Source organism: Engraulis encrasicolus, chromosome 15 (genome assembly GCF_034702125.1).
Source record: "Engraulis encrasicolus isolate BLACKSEA-1 chromosome 15, IST_EnEncr_1.0, whole genome shotgun sequence".
Classification (NCBI taxonomy): domain Eukaryota; kingdom Metazoa; phylum Chordata; class Actinopteri; order Clupeiformes; family Engraulidae; genus Engraulis; species Engraulis encrasicolus.
The window spans coordinates 17,147,258-17,167,257 of record NC_085871.1 but is presented as its reverse complement, the minus strand read 5'-3'; the positions used below and the strand labels follow the sequence as shown (position 1 = coordinate 17,167,257).

Here is a 20,000-nt window from a genome sequence, read left to right as displayed (position 1 = left end):
GAAAGTTCTTTGTGACCGAAACAGCTCGGCAGCATGGGTCAGCAAGAGCTTTCAGTCCTATCTGGTGCTTTCTTAGAGAGATGAGGCCATGGTAGGATTGCACAGAAATTGGCCCATGGCTCGCTATTAGTGGAAATGATGACGTGCTTACTAGGGCCTTTGAGCCAAAACGCTGGTCCTTTTCATGGTTGTGTATGGGGATTTGTGTGTGTGTGCGTGCATGTGTCGTGTCAGGTCCTAGACTTAAGGCATGGTGGACAATTTTGAAGTCACTCAAGTGGATCCTAATGAATTGGAATTGCGTTCGTTGTGACAAAGTGTGGATGCATCATAGTAAGGAGAGAAAAATAATAATGTCCTATGTTCTTCCAGCATCTTGAGTGTTCTTGCCAGTCATCTACAACTATTCTTATCTCTAGTGTTATACAAAGTTCCCTTCTCCTAGCATACAGTATGTACATATTATGTGTGTGGTGATATGAATGCGCAAGCGGTGCCTCTCCCGTTGCATCCTCGGTACTACTCTGCACCTGTGTGACCTCTCCATAACTCCTGCCCTCTACGTTCGACCTCTAGATTTGACCTCTGACTTCCCACCCCAACGCCCCCCCGACCCTGATATTCACTGCCCCCCTCCCTGTGCTGTGGTGTGTGTGTGTGTGTGTGTGTGTGTGTGTGTGTGTGTGTGTGTGTGTGCGTGTGCGTGTGCGTGTGCGTGTGTGTGTGTGTGTGTGTGTGTATGTGTGTGCGCGCGTGTGTGTGTGTGTATGTGTGTGTGTGTGTGTGTGTGTGTGTGTGTGTGCGCGTGTGCGTGTGTGTGTGTGTGTGTGTGTGTATGTGTGTGTGCATGTGCGTGCATGTGCGTGCATGTGTGCATGTGTGTGTGTGTGTGTGTGTGTGTGTGTGTGTGTGTGTCTGTGTGTGTGTGTTTTGCGCCCCCTGCAGGCTGTGTGAGTGTACTGAGGCGGAGGCTGAGATCATCCTGCAGCTGAAGAATGAGCTGAGGGAGAAAGAGCTGAAGCTGACCGACATCAGACTGGAGGCCCTCAGCTCTGCACACCACCTGGACCAGATACGAGAGGCCATGAACCGCATGCAGGTCAGCAGGATATGCAGCACACACACACACACACACACACACACACACACACACACACACACACGCAAGCACACACACACACGCACACGCACAGACACAGACACACACGCATAAGTATGCCATAAACATTCACACGCACTCTGCACATTGCAAACATATGCATGCTCATACACACATGCACCCAGTGGTGTAGTCTACTTTTTTATGGTGGGTAAACTGTATTTTTGAGATTTTTTTTGAAATGGGTATACTGTATATATTTGTGCTATTCAAAACAATGGATCAATCAATTTTAAGTGGGTATACTGAAATAAAAAAAAAATTACAAGTGGGCATACTCCGTATACCCGCGTTCTACATAGACTACACCACTGCATGCACCAAGGTCAATTGCAGCTTGACACATAAACATGTAATACAGATCTGGTCTGATGCATGCTGTTGCCCAGAGTGCTGCCTAATATGTGAAACTCTACTACCGAATATTCAATTTTCAATGTTTCAATTTAGTGCCATAGCTATGACGTCTGTCTTAGGTACAAACAATAAAGTCAGCCATCACAGCCACTCGCATGTTCTCCTCAAAACCCCTTGCAGAGGTTGTGAATGCAGTTTGTGACTTTAACGACGAAATGGCTACTGACAGGAAGCAGAGAGCGACATCCCAGATTTAATCAGATGTCCTGTCTCATCTATGCCCCCAGAGTCGTGAAGCAGGCACAGGCCTAATAAAATTTGTCTCTTCCCTTATTCCCATCCAGACGTTCTCATCAAAGTTTAACAATCCTCATCCAACCACTGGAGACTAAACACTACAGCAAAAACAAAGCTCTCTAACCGATGTTGTTGGTATTGTTATTGTGAATTACTGAGGGTCCCATGGGGTATTGTGTTTTTCTTTTATTGCATCTTGTGTTTTTTACGCAATCCATTCACGTCCATATAAAATGGATTATTCTGACCAAACTGTAATAGGCTAGGAGAGCGAGGGAAGGGGGGAGAGTGTTTGTGTGTGTGAGAGAGGGAGCGAGAGAGAGAGAGAGAGCGAGAGAGAGAGAGGGAGCGAGAGAGAGAGAGAGAGCGAGAGAGAGAGATGCTAGAAAGAATTGCATGGGTGAACCTCAAAAAGACTGGGAAAAAAACTTAAAGTAAGAAGCAGCCAAGAGAACGAAAGAAATGAGAGCTAAAAGACAGTGGTAGAGAAAGGAGAGAGAGAGAGAGAGAGAGAGACAGAGAGAGAGAGAGAGAGAGAGAGAGAGAGAGAGAGAGAGAATGCAATATGCAACAGGAACAGGGAGAGGAGCTCTCATAGAGTGCTGTCATGGTGACCAGAGCGGAGGGTCAGCGTGGTGTGGCACTTGGTAGCGTAGCAGTGATCTCCTAGCAAGTCCCTGCAGATTCATATGGGCCAGACACATACACATACACATACACACACACACACACACACACACACACACACACAAACGCACGCACACACACACACACACACACACACACACACACACACACACACACACACACACACACACACACACACACACACACACACACACACATTGCCAGACGCCCCTGTGCCGGTGGGAGTTCAGTGTCCTGACATGCCTCTCCTGTCCTGAAATGCTGTCAGCAGAAGTGTCAAAACCAGCCCATAACAATGCATACTAAATATGAGACAGACACAGACACAGACAGAGACTCAGACAGAGACAGAGAGAGAGAGACAGCTAAAGGAACAAAACAATTTCCAGGTAACACTGCAGCATGAGATTTGCTGTACAGTATTTTCCATAGCATTTACCTTCCTTCCAACTATAATCAATGGAAATGGCTCCACCACTCCTTGCAGGACAGTGAACTTTCTAAAGAAATGGCCCATTTTTTTCAATGTGTTTTTAACTCAAATGGACTTAATTCAACGTAAAGCTTCCAGTGTAGCCCCAGTCTAAAATGACGTTCAGCTTTGCCTCTGTGACCGACACAAAGTAGAACAACAACCTGTGAACCAAGTGATCCCACCAACTCTCAAGACCTTTTTTTATTTTTCTGTTTCTTTTTTCATGTGTGTGTAATCTGACTTCGCTCACCCTCCTCCTTTTCATGCTCAAAGATTATCAGTCAAGATTAAAGGCAGGCTGACTCTCTGAAGCCAGAGTATTACAAATCCTTCAGACAACAATGCACAAGGGAGAAAAGGGAGAGAGAAAAAAGAAGAGAAGAAAGGGCCTTGGCAAACGAGTGAAAATGAACTTGATTTTCCTCTAAATCTGCTTACCTCATGGTGCAATGAGGGTGTTTTTTCTGTCTGACTTTACTTCAGGGTTTCTTTGGATCTTTTTTTTCTGTAATCCAATTACAATGACGTGCATTTTTTTGTTGTATGGAGAGACTGATGCAAGTGGTTGTCAGTGTTTTGTAAATAAGGTCTTTGCTATGACTATCTGATTTGTCAGACCATGTTAAAGTGTTTATGAAACGAAAACAAAGTAAAGGAATTTGACCATTTCCAGGACCGATTCTGAAAGTTCTAAGCCTTGTGAATAAAATGGGATATTGTCTGGGTGATATTTTGTCCTAAAAGTCATGTTAAAACGTTCCCAAAAAGTGTTTTTTTGGTGACATGCAAATTTTATGCAAATGATATGCGTGACATAGAAGGGGTGAGTTCACCTCATTCCACCTTGTTCAAATCAATGGCGGCTAGTACCAAAACAAAGCGCAGTGTCAAGCAGTGTGTTGCTGGAGGGCCGAACGGTGCCAGCTGCAAAAATGGCTACTTGACAGAAGGAATATCTTTGCACAAGTTCCCTTCTGTGAAGAATGATGGAACTGTGGCCGACAAGGAGAAGGCTAAATCAAGCTAGGGCTCTGTGGATCCAATGCGTGGTTTTGAAGCAAGCTCGTGGTCACTGTTGTGCTCGGCACATTTCCACCCCTTGTGCTTCACCACAAATGTGGAGGTAGCGGGCATGGTTGGACTGAAGAGAATGCTATTGCCTCAAGCAGTTCCAACAATTGACATCGCCGGCGTGCAGACTNAAACTGCCCCTNTAACTGCTCGGGCACGAAGACAGGTGAATGCACTGCTTTGCTTTAGGCTACTCGTTTTACCTTGTCCATCTGCTTTGTATGTTGTTTTCAGGAAAGGGTAATGCACATTACATGCCAAACCGATGCGAATGCTCTCGGAATATGCACTTTTTATTGATTGCCATTCAACTGGTCAATAAATTGGTTTTGGGAGGATATCCGCACATCAGCGTGATGTTCTCAGTCGAGGACAGCCAACTCACAGATTGGGCTACTGCTTAGCGAATAAACAGAGATGCACATAGCGTAGGCCTACTTTGAAGCGTTGATTGTTTGTTTTTAGTATTGTGGTGCACGTGTGGCTGACGTTTGGACACACCTCGTCCTCAGAGTCCGGCTGAGGGACACGTGACGCCTGTGACTTTGAGCACAAAAAATAATAATAATGATAAACGCTAAAAATATGCTGAGGACTCAGGCTATATAGGGCGTTTTTCCAACAGCCTAATACCTCCGTTTTTTCTCTAGTTGATGATATTTTTGCATGTAGCCTACATGCATTTCAATCACACTATATCGCGCAATTGAATCAAAATGCCCCCCATTTGTCAACAAATACACACGCCATGTCATCTGTGGGTCATGGCAAAGCGCCCTTAGCAACCGTAACCATAAACAAAACGAATTGTCAGGCTATGTCAACAATCGTCACTTCGCCTGTCAGACATGTCACTTTCTGCAGATGTATCAGTGCCTCTGAAATAGATTTGTGCTGCTGTTTTTTTTTCTCATGAGGTTGGATGTGTGGTTTTTCGACACGCTGATGTTTGTATCAGAATTTTGGTTCCTTTATAAGATGTGGGTCCATCAAATGTGTGTTGTTTTCTCAGATCGCCATACTAGCAAACCAGGGACTCCCCTCTGTGATGTCACAGCCCAGCTCATTAGTCACACCAAATTTCACAGAATTCACACTTTGAGTTGCCATTTTCACAAGTTCCTCCAGGATGATTGGGTTCAAAGTCTCATCGATGCTATCAGAAAAAACAAGGCTTTAATGGGAATGACCGTTTGTTTTCGTTTCATAAACACTTTAAGATAAAACTATTGCAAAAACACAGTTGCAACATATCTTGATAGTAAGCACTTTGTGTCAATTTTCTTGTTTTGTGAGGAGAAATCAGATGTTGTTTTTGCATTGATGCTGACGAAACATGAATACACAGCATCCGTAACCCCATAATGTGCACTATTCCATCTTGTATAATGTTTTACTAGTACTACAGTAGTACAGCTTCACACAGAGTCCTTATTACTACATTATGACTTGGTCTTAGAAAGGGTGTCCTTTTTAACACATTTAAGGTCTAGTATGAAATCTTTATTTTCAAAATATATGCTGCCCCTTCATAGGTTTGTTCTTTTCAGGAATTCTTACTAAGTAATAAACACATGTTACTGGTCAGTCCAAAGGACAGTACATTTTGCTGCCAAAGATGCAATGATGTAATGAGCAATTGATAGTGGTGGTAAATATTCATGAAAAAGATAGCATTTCTGTTTAGGCAGAATAAAAACTGTAAATGAACCACTAAAAATGGCATACTTCACCTTTAAAGTTATTATGTTTTTTTATTATTTGTACAGAACGAGATCGAGCTGCTGAAAGCAGAGAACGACCGGCTAAAGTCGAGCGGTAACTCCACCCCCCAGGCCACCCCAGTCAAGACAGCCCGGCCCCCCTCCGAGACGTCCAGCACCTCCTCGTCCTCCTCTCGCCAGTCACTGGGGCTGTCACTCAACAACCTCAACATAACCGACACCATCATGTCTGGTGAGTGGAACCACAAACAGTACAAGTGATGCACCCATACTTGTAGACAAACACACACACACATGCACTTACATGCACACACGTGCGTGCACACGCACACACACGTGCGTGCACACGCACACACACATGCGTGCACATGCGCACGCACACACACACACAGAGCGGGAACCACATTGACTTTAATTGCATAAGAGAGAAAAGGGTTGGGGATATGCAAGTGACATGTACATAATCACACACACGAGTCTGAGGCAAGTCTGGTATCTGGTGTAGCAAGACATCAAGAACGGGGGCCCATGAGAGAGCCATCACTAGACAAGGGATCCGTAGTGGGAGACAATTTGGGGAGTTCTGAGGGAGTTAAAATGTCTTTAATTAAACGGCTAAAATGTAATTGATGGAAGAACAGACTTAATTTGGCCCAGCAGCTACCTCAAGATGGCGTATCGCATGGGCGCCTTACCCAGTGGTTGCATCATACTGTACTGTGCTGACTGTCAAGCCGGCAGCGGGTAGACCACATGCCTCAGTTATGTTCCAGATGGGGGTTTGGAGGAATCTATTTCACTCTAACAGCCATTGTTACTGAAGGTATACTTACTACCTATCAGTGTTACTAAACCTACATATATGACTTGTGTCACAAGACTGAAGGCACAGTCAAATCAGTGCGTGGTCTGGATAAAATCTAGCTATTAAAAGCTAGCTATGCTCTAGCTCTCAAAAGATAGCTATACAAAGGTATATATAAACCCATAAAAACATGGGATGATAGGAAATCGGTATGGATGGAAATATCTGTTAGCAAATCAAGCTCCATCTACACGCGCATCTCCTCACTCATTCTTTAGCGAGAACTGCCTACAGGGCTTTCAGTTTCAGATTTTTTCCTACTTTGTTTCACCAGAAGATAAATGAAAAGTCTGAAACCAATATAGAGCTCCCTCCCTTTCTCTCTCTCTCCCTCTCTCGCTCTCTCTCTCTCTCTCTCTCTCTCTCTCTCTCTCTCTCTCTCTCTCTCTCTCTCTCTCTCTCTCTCTCTCTCTCGCTCTCGCCAGTCATTAGTATTGATTACTCTTCCGTTTATTTCTATAAAGTTTTCAGCCTTATTCAAATAAAAAGAGTGTTTCGCTGTGGTGCGCAGCTGGAGCTGAATGGAGGCAGTGAAGTGTGAGATGGGGATTGAGTGGCTACTACAGTAGGGTGGGCATCACGGCAGCCAGTGGTGGAGAAGTCACTGCTGTAAAAGTGTCTGTCACTGTCACATGTGGTGGCAGTCCTGATGGCCCTATGTCTCGTTAGTGACACACAGACACACACACACACACACACACACACACACACACACACACACACACACACACACACAGACACACACGTGCACACTTACACACACAAGCACACGTGATGGCAGTTCTCACAGCCCTGTCTCTCGTTAGTGAAGGCAGCCACTCGTGCCATTTGGTACGTTAATTAAAGAGGAGAGCAGGGACACCTCTCTGTCTTTCAATCTCTTCTCGCTCTCTTCTTGTCTCTATCTTGTATGCTATTTCGTTCCCCCTCTCTCTCTGTCTCTCTCTCTCTTTCTAGCCTGTCTTCTGTTTTTCTTGCTTCCTCTTCCCTCTCTCTCCATAACACTTTCCCTCTTTTTCCTCTCTCTCTCTCTCTCTCTCTCTCTCTCTCTCTCTCTCTCTCTCTCTCTCTCTCTCTCTTTGTCTCTCCTTCTTTAATTGATGGAGGGATGAGTGAGTGTGTTTCTGTGGTGTGTGGGTAGAAGAGTGACGCTAGCACCTTATCAGTGTTCCACAGAGGCCCTGCACCAACAAGCTCGCCGAATTCAAAGTGCCACCTACTCTCACTCACTCACTCAGTCTCTCACTCTCGTCTCCTCTGCACTCCACACTCATTTGTTTCATTCTCTTCTTTTCTCTCCTTGCACCTCTCCCATTCTCTCCTTCTGTCTCACTCTCTCCTCCTGCACTGAACACTTTTACTGTATTATTTACGTCATGACCCCCTCTTTGCACTCTTATACCAGAGATTCTTTAAGTATATACTCTCTACTCTCTCTGCTTATGCCTCTGTTCCTCTCCTTTACCCTCTCCCTTTAGTTCTCGATCTCCCCTTGCACCCTCTCCTTCCGTCTCTCTACAACCTTTCCCTTTCTGTCTTTATGTCCTCTGTCGCTCTATAAATCTTATTCTCCTTTATTTTTCTCCACTGCTTACCCTTGACTTCTTTGTCGTTTTATTCTTCATTTACATTTCTTTTTTCTTGTTCTTACCCCTACATCCATTCATCCATCCATCAGTCTTTGCAAGTGAGCCCTGTGAAATAACAGCAATACCATCAAAGCAGTGCAAGCTTTCAAGATTTCTACGTGACTCAAACTGCATTCAGAGCCCCAAAGCTCTGTCCTTCCCTGCCTCACTCCTGCTGATAAACAATAAGGCTTAACTGACACACACACACACACACACACACACACACACACACACACACACACACACACACACACACACACACACACACACACACACACACACACACACACACACACACACTAGGTAAAGTACCAATACATGGCCACTAATATTTAGTTGAGTCATGCCTTAACAATATGTCTGCAAAGGCACTTGCCCTTATGCGTCAGCACTGCAGAAAGTGTGTGACGGTCAACTGTGAAGATATTCAGCCTTTATGACTCATTCGCAATTACCCATGACTTTGAATTTTGCCATTTGTAAGTAAAAAAAACAACTGTGTATGGGTTGGTGTTGGTTTTTCATTTTATTCTTCTTCTCCTTTCCAGATATTCTGCTGGATGACGGCTTCGAAGGGAACCTTCGCAAAGAAGGCCGAAGCGTGAGAATCGTCGTGAAGATCCACGGCGGCTCCAACAAGACAAAGGTGACCATGAAATACCAAACGTTGTCTTTTTTACACCGTGCCATTGGTTACATAACCAGGTATTCAGCTGATCCAAACTTCATTTCTGTCAGAACCATTTCAGTCAAGAAACACAAGAGAAGAATATAAATGCAATTTCTTTTATTGAAATTATGAATTACATTTGGCGGTATAGCTCTGTTCGGAGGAACCCCCCTATTTCCATGAGCAGCATGGAAAAGCATTTAGTCAGGGGGCAGCAGCAGTTTAGGGAATTCTCACCCCAGCAGGACAGGGCGAGAGATAACCCCCCATGAACAGAGCCAAGCGACGTGACAAGAGAACATGTCACATCATACACGACAAGGTGGAGCAGGGGAGGTGGTGGGTAGCAAAAACCGAGCAGCATACGGTTGAGAGGAAGTGGATAGAATTTAAAAGGCGTGCCGAAGCCGTGTGGCCAATCGCTAGGGAAGAAAGATTATCAGCTGAGGGAATGCACCTGGATCAATTAGGAATTAGATGAAGGGGAGGGCGGCAAGCTTCTTGACTACCATGGCCTGGCCAGAACTGACGTTAGTACTTTAATTTTTACCACCGTGTCATTGGTTACATAACTTGGCATTCGGTTTAACTACCGGTGTATGTTTTTTTTCACTGTCAATGTCACAGTGTGCTTGAAATAGCCAAAGTTTGAGTGTCACAGGTTACACAACTTGGTACTGAATTGGTATCATATTTTTTTTTAACTTTTTTTGTGTCATTGTCCTGGTGTGGTCGAAATAGCAACTTCATATTGAAGTTTAGATGTCACTGGTTGGTTATACAACTTCAGTGGAATCCTAATACGAATATGGCACTCTTTCTTTCTGCTCCTCTGGTAGGGCTCTAAGAGTCAGGAGTACCTCATAGGCTCCATTGGAGTGAGTGGGAAGACCAAGTGGGACGTGCTCGATGGTGTAATACGACGTCTTTTCAAGGTAACTGCCTCTTATTCAACATATTAGATAAGGGAAAACAAGAATAATTAGTATAAGTATAAGTAAAGATATTCAGGTCCAACATACATTTGGGATATGAAAAAATGGACAACTAAAGATACAGAATTTTATTTGACAGATTATATATTATTATAGAAATCCTAAATGACAGCATTTCTCATTACCAGTAGACTATGACATTTTCATTGTTTAATACTAAAATAAATTGGTGTGGGTTGCTGACATAGCAACCATTATTCAACCTTCAGAATCTCATTACTGAAGCTCTCTGCCCATTGAGAAAAACGTCTATCCTGTATGATATTATATTGGACTTGTGTCTGCAACAAAGCTTCTTAATAACTACCGGTATATATTCCAAGGAGTCTTTTGTGCAAATCCATAGTAATGTGGTGATGTGTTGCTAGAAAGTCATGTATTCTGACAATAATGATGCCATCATTATAATATGACATATATAACATTAAAACTGCTGTTGCAGGAGTATGTGTTCCGCGTGGACCCTGTGACCAGCCTAGGTCTGAACTCGGACAGCATCATGTGTTACCGCATGAAGGACGTGGTGCGGGGGCAGGCCTCAGAGGTGCCCGAGCTGCTCCCCTGCGGATACCTGGTGGGAGACAACAACGTCATCACCGTCAACCTCAAAGGTGAAGCAAGAAGGGCCGAATTGCTGTACTCCTCCCAAGAGTTTAAATTTAAGTCAAAGTCAGTCAGACAGAGGAACTGTCCTTATGTTTCTCACAATCCCATGCGTAGACAGAGACAGGACAGACACTATTTTAGCTGTAAGCAGCTGGACTTCTTTTGGAGCTGAAGTTTTTGGATGACATGGACGAAAGGAAATGTTCACAGGCCAAATGTAGGGTATGCTTGTTTGTCCATTTCCACCCTCACAAAGCCAAAAGATGGCAACACTGTCAATGAAACATGCACATTTGCTATTCTGACAATTCTGCTTTGTTCATGTAGTCATCAAGTATTATGTGTAGTGGATGTTGTTTTATGTTGCTTTTTTGTAGTTTATTGTAGCCAATTTACAGGCTTGTCCTATGATATTCATACTTAGTAGTCCCATGATTACTTTACACTTTTCCATCATCTTTACCTTCCTCCCACACTTTTTCTCCTATAACATACTATTATCCTATCACCATCACTGCCCTCTGCAGGTGTGAATGGGAACAGCATTGATGGGCTGGTGTTTCACACCCTTATCTCCAAGCTCATCATCCCCTTTAGTCCTTCTCTTTTCTCGTCCATCCAAATTCTGTTTGCACTTGCTTACCTTGGTTCAACTCTCTTTCTGCATGTCTGCCCCCCTTGAAGTGTGAATAAGGCAATTTTCCTTACTCATCATCCTCTCTCCTCTTTCCTTGGTTCAACTCTCATATTTCTCATCCTCCTCTCTCCTCTTCCACTCATCTTGTTAGCTTCTTTGAATGTTCTCCATTGTCCTCATCACTTTGTGTGCCTGTCTGTCTGTCTGCTCCCTGCAGGTGTGAATGAGAACAGCATTGACGGGCTGGTATTCGACACCCTGATCCCCAAGCCCATCATCCAGCGCTACCTGAACCTGCTGATGGAGCACCGGCGCATCATCCTGTCCGGCCCCAGCGGCACCGGCAAGTCCTACATGGCCAGCAAGCTGGCCGAGTACATCGTCACGCAGGCCGGCATGGAGGTGACCGATACCACCGTGGCCAGCTTCAACGTGGACCAGAAGTCCAGCAAGGTATGGAGGGAGGGCAGGGGATGATGTGCACTTGAAAAACTTTGCCTGAGCGAGCCTGATGACGCACTGAGGCGAAACGCGTTGTTCGCTCTAATAAAATAAGCATAATGTCAAGAAAGTGTGCGGTAGATTTCTTTCTTTTGAAACACTTGAAAAACTTTGTTTTATGGTTCCATTAAATTGTGTTAATGACAAATAGCTTTTTCTGCTATATACTTTGTATTCAGTGTTGTTGGCTGTGGCAGTTTGTCACTGGAAACCTTCATCTGAATATTATGAAGTGCTTATAAAGTTCCACTGTGCACGTTTGGTCACTTACTGTATGCTATTGTGTTATTGTGTGGATGTGGGTGGGTGGGTGTGTTTCTGTGAGTATGCATCGGTGCAGTGATCAACATTACAATGCAATCAACTCCAAACGTGTTGCTGTTCTGCTGTAGCAGCTGTTGTGACAGCCAAAGTTAATGCAACAATATGAGTAAATATGATGTGGCGTCTACCATCTTTAAGAGTGTATCCTGTGTGTGTGTGTTTTGCCAGGACCTGCGTCAGTACCTGTGTTCCCTGGCGGAGCAGTGCAGCTCTGAGGAGACGGACGTGGAGCTGCCCACCGTGGTCATCCTGGACAACCTGCACCACATCGGCTCCCTCAGCGACATCTTCAACGGCTTCCTCAACTGCAAATACCACAAATGGTAAGAGATGGAACAGGACACTAGAGTACAGGGCTGGACTGGCCATGATCTGGCATAGTGGGCATTTCCCAGTGGGCTCTGCACCCTCGTGGGCCCTTATTTTCAGACATGTAAAAAAAAAACTGAAAATAGGGGTCCACAAGGTTGTGGGGTCCCGCCGGTGAGTCAGTTCTCCGCCGCTGATTATGAGGGGTCCAGCCCTGCTAGCACATTACAGTACACTCCAATGCACTACAGCAGTGGTCTCCAAAATGGTGGCCCACAGGCAAGATCCAGCCCGGGCATGGCAAACATTTGGCCCATCATGAGGTTGTAACAGATAAAAAGTCATGTGTGCTGTGCTTTCTGTGGCCATATTCACAGACAATTTGTTTGGCATCCAGCCTCTCTGGCGCTACATAATTTGGCCCTTGGGGGGAAAATAATTGGAGACCACTGCACCACTGCACTCCCGTACACTGCACTCCCGTACACTGCACTCCCGTACACTGCACTCCCGTACACTACCTTATATAGTATACACACCACACCACACTTCACTACAGTACCCTACACTACACTTTACTACAATACACTACACCATTGTACACAATGTATATGAGAAGGGTTAGTTTTGTTTTCTATGAGGAAAAGCGGCCACAGAGGTATGGCGAGAGATTAATTTCATTTAGTTGGTATACTAGCCTTTTCTACTGTCCTTCAATACATGCAGAAGTATACTGTAGGCTTTTTACTGCAACACACTGTAACTCTAGTACACAGACTTGACACCTTGATCCTTGACACACCTTGATCACTCACTCTCTACATATTTAAAAATGCAGTGTGTTAATCAATACTTAGAGAGCACTCTGGGACCAAATGCACTCCAGATGTTAAAGTGACTCTCTAAGTGTTGAATTAACACAGCAAGTTCACTGTTCTGTAGTAGTATCTGCACTATGAATGCAGTGCGGATGCAGTCTAGTGTAAATTCCTGGTTTACCAGTCTAGATTGGGGTTCTGTTTGTCAAGCTTGGCTGTGCAATGCTGATGAGAGCTGATTATAGTGCTCTGCTTGTGCACTTAATGATGATCACATTAATGGACGAGATGATGAGTTTGACGATACGTGTTAAAAATTCATTACCCATAAACATAAACAGGTCATCGCTTAATGCATTTTTAATACAAAGCCGAGCAAAGAAAAAGAGAAGTCGTTTTGTCTTTATGGATGTAATTACTCTCACGCAGTGGGTAATTTCTTATTTAATCGCCTTATTAATATAACAAGTTGCTTCATATCTGTTCTCTCGGTCTCTGCTTCTGTCTCTATCTGTTTATTTCTCTCTCTGTCTCTCTCTCTCTCTCTCTCTCTCTCTCTCTCTCTCTCTCTCTCTCTCTCTCTCTCTCTCTCTCTCTCTCTCTCTCTCTCTCCAGCCCGTATGTCATTGGAACGATGAATCAGGGTGTGTCTTCGTCTCCCAATCTGGAACTCCATCACAACTTCAGGTGATTATATACAGAGATAATTTTCTGTTTTCTGTTTCATGTGTAACAGACAATAAAGTGTTATCTAATCTAATTTAATTTAATCTAAATTGAACAGGCTGAGTGACTCCAGTGAGTTTAGTTAGTATATAAGGGGTGCAAATAAAATACTGCTTGATGACATATTCATTTGTTTGCTATAACACTGTCTGACCACCAGGTGGTGCTTGTTGATCTTGGTCAGCTTGGCTTGACATCATGATGAATGTTGTTTTCTTTCTGCTCTTTGACAGCTTAGTGACCAGGGTAACTTAGAAACGGAATGCATTTGCTTAATTTGTGCTCTGCGTCCGAACCCCACACATTAGCATAGTACATTTTCCATTCAGAACAAGTAACTGGCTTGCTCTGAATGAACCGCAGTGCCAATTAAAAAATAAAATGTAAGTCTTGTAATGATGACTGAATGCTTGCATTCGTTACGTGTGCATTCCCCTGTCCCCCTTGCTTTTCTGATGGCGATTGCTGTATGTAGAAAGGAAAGCTTTGTCTTGGAAATATATAATGTCCACTGTTGATGAACAGCAAAAAGACCAACCACACATTGAATGTGAAGGGCGTCCTTAAACTACCCACTGTTGCTTAAATAGTACTCTATCTATGTGTCCCCTGTGCTGTGCTGCTGGGTGAGTAGTGTGCCAACCACACAGAGCCAGTGAAGGGCTTCCTGTTGGCCAACCAAAGACAAAAACGACTCTAGTGGCCTGCATGTTAAAATTACTCAGTGTTGCTTTAATGGTATTAAATGGTATATGCCCCTGATTAAAGGTGGGTGATGTGTGCCAGCCACACAAACTTAACTCGTAGGTCACAATACTGTAATGGTTTTTGCAACTGAGGACAATCAAAGATGGGGACTACTCAATGTTGCTTTAACCCTATACTGCACGGTGTTGCCATATGGCAACATACCATTCTTTTGGCATTTCCTGGTATTTAGATATAAATAATAGACACTGATTGGGTTTCATATTGAAACTGTGGTCTTGTTTTATCCAATTATGTGGTTTGTTGACATCAGATGACACTACACACTGCCCCAGGCTCGCTCTTTCCCTCACTGTACATGAGCGTGTGTCCTTGACAGATTGCTCTGGCATTGGCCAAGATTTCTCACACTTTTTGAAATATTTACAAAATTTAAAAAAATATTGGGATGATCTATAGTTAGTCATGATCTGTTTTCACCATTTGTTTTGTTTTCAACTAAAATTATTTCCTTTTTATGTTGAAAAATAGGTGTGTTGCCATACGGCAACATTGTGCGGTAATGGAACAAGACGGTCAATAGGGAAAGTGTATTGATACAATTACCCAATTCTAATTGATTGATTAATTGATTTATTTATTGATTGAATGATTGATAACTGATCATATTTATAATTAGTGTAAATGGCAGTCTGTAAAGAACATAAAAACATGTTATAATAGGTGTACAGAGCTGTTTTATGAGCTTTCACTCTGGGCACATGCAGAAAAGCAAACAAGGCCTATGCAGCCTCCCCCGATTGCCAAAGGTATACCACAAAAATCCCCAAACCCCAGATTAGACTATAAAGCTACGGTCATCTTGACCATTTCCAGCCTCCAAAATGTTTTGACTTCATGTTTCTGTTATAATTAGGCTAATTAGCACACAAAGTTTGTGCAAATCTGTCAACCTGATCAAAAAATATTGTACAAAGTCAACCATTTTGAAAGTCAGCCATTTTAAAAGCATAATATCCAAATTTCCAACAGCTCATTAACCAATTATATTATTAACACACAAGATTTACTGCAAATCCCAACACCCATTGAAAAGTTGTGGCAAACAAAAGGTAGGCCGTCTCGAAAGATTGCCAACTTCAAAGTCAGCCATCTTGAAAGTCAGCTATCTTGAAAGCACTGGCCTCACAATTTTACATGACTTATTTACTTATTACAGAGTGTTATCACACAAGGTTTAGTGTAAATCCAAGCATCCATTCAAAAGTTATGACAAACAAACTGTCGGTTATGTTAAAAGATGCCTGGCTCGCAAATCGGCCATCTTGAATGTCGGCCATCTTGAAAGTGTTGGCTTCCAAAATTAAATCAGTTAATCTATATATTAGTTACAGTTACCATACACATTTTTGTGCAAATCTATGCACAGATTTTATGTTGACAGCAAATATATTCATTGGTGGTTGGTCAGCGTAATACCACTGAAATACTGTTTTTCAGGATATAATAAACAGTATTCACTTGTTCTCTCAGTGGCAAAAATGTGTTAAATAGCTCCCTTGAACTTGTGGGTAAACTTTCAATGTTTTTCTGAGATAAAAACAATGATATTTCTATAAAATAATCCATAATGTTGTATGACCCTTGTTTGGTCTTGGAGGGAAAATGTACACTGGATCCTTTCCGTAACTGCACAATGTTGCCATATGGCAACAAACCTAAAAGCACCCCCCCAAAAAACTTTTTTTTGTAAAAAATTGCAAATATGTCTTAAGAAGTTCATTTTATGTGACAAAAACCACAGTAAGATTTTTTTCCATGATGGGATAATAATGTGTGCAGTATAGGGTTAATGGTATGCATGAACCCACTCATTATTGAGCAAATGCTATTAACCCATTGATGCTGGATGTTGAGTTGCGCAACATTGAGCCAGGCGCCTAAAGCTGCATGACCCAACATTCAGACTCATGAGAGTGGAGATATTTTTATTAAACATGTTGGTATGTTATACATGTAGCTGGATGAACACATTCTAATGCAAGATGAGGGTCTTAGTCTTTAAATGCAACATATTTCATGATTTAATGAGCTTCGGAGGGTGAGATATTTAGGTTTTTATTGGCTGAGGGTAACTTAGGCATTCAGCAGGCGTTTTTGCTGGTGATTTAGGCATCAGTGGGTTTATTGGTATGTACGTACAAATGAAGAGTTCAGATGCAAAACCCCCTAAGTGCCATTTCAGAAAATAATCTTAATTTATTTTTATTTAATACAAAGCTATCAAAATTGCATAGTTTTTATTTTATTTATGTAATACAACTATTTATATGTATTATGAAGTACATGAATGTAAACCAAAACAACAACGGGGTTCTCTAAAAATATAGAAGAGCAGGTCTTCAGAAATGGAGTTAGGGGGTTTTGCATCTGAACTCTTCAAACATACGTGTCCCTTGTGTTTCTAGGTGGGTGCTGTGTGCCAACCACACGGAGCCTGTGAAAGGCTTCCTGGGCCGTTTCCTGAGGAGGAAGCTGATCGAGACGGAGATCAGTAAGAACATGCGCAGCAACGACCTCATCAAGGTCATCGACTGGATCCCCAAGACCTGGCATCACCTCAACTCCTTCCTAGAGGCACACAGCTCCTCTGACGTCACCATCGGTAAGATCACAGACGGACGCACGCAAGTACACACGCACGTAGGCACGTACACACGCACAGGCACACATACACACACACACACACACACACACACACACACACACACACACACACACACACACACACACACACACACACACACACACACACACACACACACACACACGATTGAATCAAATCTTATTGTATTGTGGGGCATTCTGTGGGGCCCCTGCCCAATGCCCTAGCTTTTAATTGTGCGACATAATAGAGGTGGCAAAGTAATTGGAAAAAAAATATTAGAATCATATCGTATCATGGGGCATTCTTAAGTATCGTAAATAATCAAACCGCTACCTTACAGTAAGAGATCGATATTGAATTGTATCATGGTGATGGAGGCTGTGATTGACACCCCTACTGCATGTGTCTGGTGTGTTCTTCTGTCAGGCCCTCGTCTCTTCCTGTCCTGCCCTATGGATGTGGATGGGTCACGGGTCTGGTTCACTGACCTGTGGAACTACTCCCTGGTCCCCTACCTGTTGGAGGCTGTCAGAGAGGGACTGCAGGTGAGTGATGTGTCTATGATGAAGGGATATTGACATGGAGGACACACGTGGTGGTACTGGAATTTACCTTGACCTATGGGGAGGGGATCTCACTTATTGACTAACTTTCTTCAGGGGGATTCAATCACTTTGACGATGTACATGGGCTACTACTACTGCTTGAAACTAGGCAGTGTTGTTGCTCCACACACAATTTTGTGTCCTTCAGTGAAAATGACAATATACTTTTGAATCTTATGTTGTGCAAGGGGCTGTTCACACTGGGATTCTTTTTCTCGCTGCGATATCTGATAGAAGCTGCTGGAATGTTTACCCATTGTATAAAAAGGGTTTATTCTACACGTTAAGTTCTTTTAACTATGGGCACCTAGAGATTTTAGAGGCATTGCTGTTCATTTTTTTAACAAGGCGCAGACAGAAAAAAGCTGACATACGTACATGAAAAAGTGAATAATAAGCTACCTGGGCTGACCAATCATGGCCAACATGATGTCACTCCTCTGACAGAGACTGTAACCCCCATCCTCTATCCCTCTCTCTCTCTCTCTCTGTCTCTCTTTCTGTCTGTCTGTCTGTCTGCCTCTCCCTCTCTCTCTCTCTCTCTCTCTCTCTCTCTCTCTCTCTCCCTCCCTCCTCAGCTGTATGGCAAGCGTGCAGCTTGGGAGGACCCCACCAAGTGGGTGAACGACACGTACCCCTGGAGCTCTGCATCGGTGCAGCACGACAGCCAGCCCCTGCTGCAGCTGCGGCCGGAGGACGTGGGCTACGACGGGTACAGCTCCTCCAAGGAGGGGGCCTCCTCCAAACAGGTCTCCCAGAGCGACACCGAGGGGGACCCACTGGTAAGCACTGTAGAAAAGTCTTCACTAAAAATCATTGGAATACGCACTGCAATATTGTGTATTGCACTCCGTTACATGACATTTGATCAGAGTGCCAGCTCAAGCAGCTTAAAAGAGGACATAAACCAAATAATTTAGAGAAAAACTATTTAAAATAATGGCTACAGCCATGCTTCTGCAGGAGGATATAAGACAAAATAGACTTATCAACTTTGTCTAGGTAGTCTACAAAGTATTTACCGAACACATTTTTTTTTTAAAGTTTCATATTGGGAACAACAAAATAAACTAAACAATGAATTTATCAATCCATCCATCAGTGAGTCAGTCTGTCAATGCATCACTGGTTTGATTTCTCCTCTGTTGGAGTAGCCTTTGAAACCAGTGTGGGATTTAAAAATATATTTATTTTATACAATCCATAATTTTCACACTAGGCGTTTGTGACAGCATTGTTTGAGCTGTTCAGATGTTGACTTTGGAAAGTAAACAAAATGTATGTGTTTAACACAAGATGATGGGGAAATGAATACTTTCCATTTCAAATCTTATTTATATTCCCATAAACCCTGTCTGCTCTCGCCATACAGAAAACCAAATAGGTTAAATTGTAGTGTTTATCCTCTCTCAGCCTTGCAAATAAAGCTATATAGGAATAAACAACTATAAAGGAATATACGGTAAACCACCACCTTCTTTAACAAGCTTTCTCACTGACATGCAATTCCCTTCATACACCAATAAATAAAGACTCTCCTTCTTATTTATGTTTGTGAGGTTATTTATTCTTCCCGAAGATCTGCCACTTAAAGAGCGCTTGAACCTGTTTTTGCTGCCCCGCTGGTATGCAGTTCAGTAAACACAGTTGAATGCAAAAACACTCTATAATCTATAGCCTGCCTCTCTTAGTAACCTGGTCTGAAACCATTTTTAATAAATAAAAGCCTGTCCTGTGTCACAGCCGGTGGCTCTTTGTTGAGTATATACAGATAAATGTTTAAAAAAAGGCTTTATTTATCTATAGCCATTTTTTTTTTCCTTCTTCTTTCTTTATTTTGGTGCTGAAGTGGCTTCTCTCGCTGCTGATCCGTCCTGCTCTAATGGTCTGTAATTGATGGCCCATGACAGCAGGGGAAGCTTCAGCAGTTGACACACACAGAGAGTAAGGGGGAGTGCAGACATGGTGGGAAAACATAAACAAACAAGAAAGGAAAGGGTCGGGAAGGAAAATAACTACAACAGCAGAGAGAGAGAGAGAGAGACAGACAGAGAGAGAGAGAGAGTGTGTGTGTGTTTGAGAGAGAGAGAGAAAGAGAGGAGAGAGAGAGAGAGAGAGAGAGAGAGAGAGAGAAAGAGAGGAGAGAGAGAGAGGTAGATAGAGATAGAGACATCTCTCTCTCTCTCTCTCTCTCTCTCTCTCTCTC

General features: G+C 43.1%; 1 protein-coding gene across 6 annotated transcripts in view; it reads left to right on the top strand.

Annotated features, from left to right (window-relative positions):
* The window catches only part of nav3 (neuron navigator 3), a 321,307-nt gene that overhangs the window by 297,281 nt on the left and 4,026 nt on the right, over positions 1-20,000 (top strand). For all 6 annotated transcript variants that reach the window (XM_063217173.1, XM_063217171.1, XM_063217172.1 and 3 more), the window contains 11 exons: positions 946-1,099; positions 5,777-5,963; positions 8,776-8,873; positions 9,737-9,832; positions 10,335-10,503; positions 11,353-11,588; positions 12,129-12,283; positions 13,703-13,774; positions 16,990-17,186; positions 17,616-17,734; positions 18,373-18,576. In XM_063217173.1, coding sequence (XP_063073243.1) covers positions 946-1,099; positions 5,777-5,963; positions 8,776-8,873; positions 9,737-9,832; positions 10,335-10,503; positions 11,353-11,588; positions 12,129-12,283; positions 13,703-13,774; positions 16,990-17,186; positions 17,616-17,734; positions 18,373-18,576 — 1,687 coding nt within the window. The remainder of the gene's footprint in view (positions 1-945; positions 1,100-5,776; positions 5,964-8,775; positions 8,874-9,736; positions 9,833-10,334; positions 10,504-11,352; positions 11,589-12,128; positions 12,284-13,702; positions 13,775-16,989; positions 17,187-17,615; positions 17,735-18,372; positions 18,577-20,000) is intronic.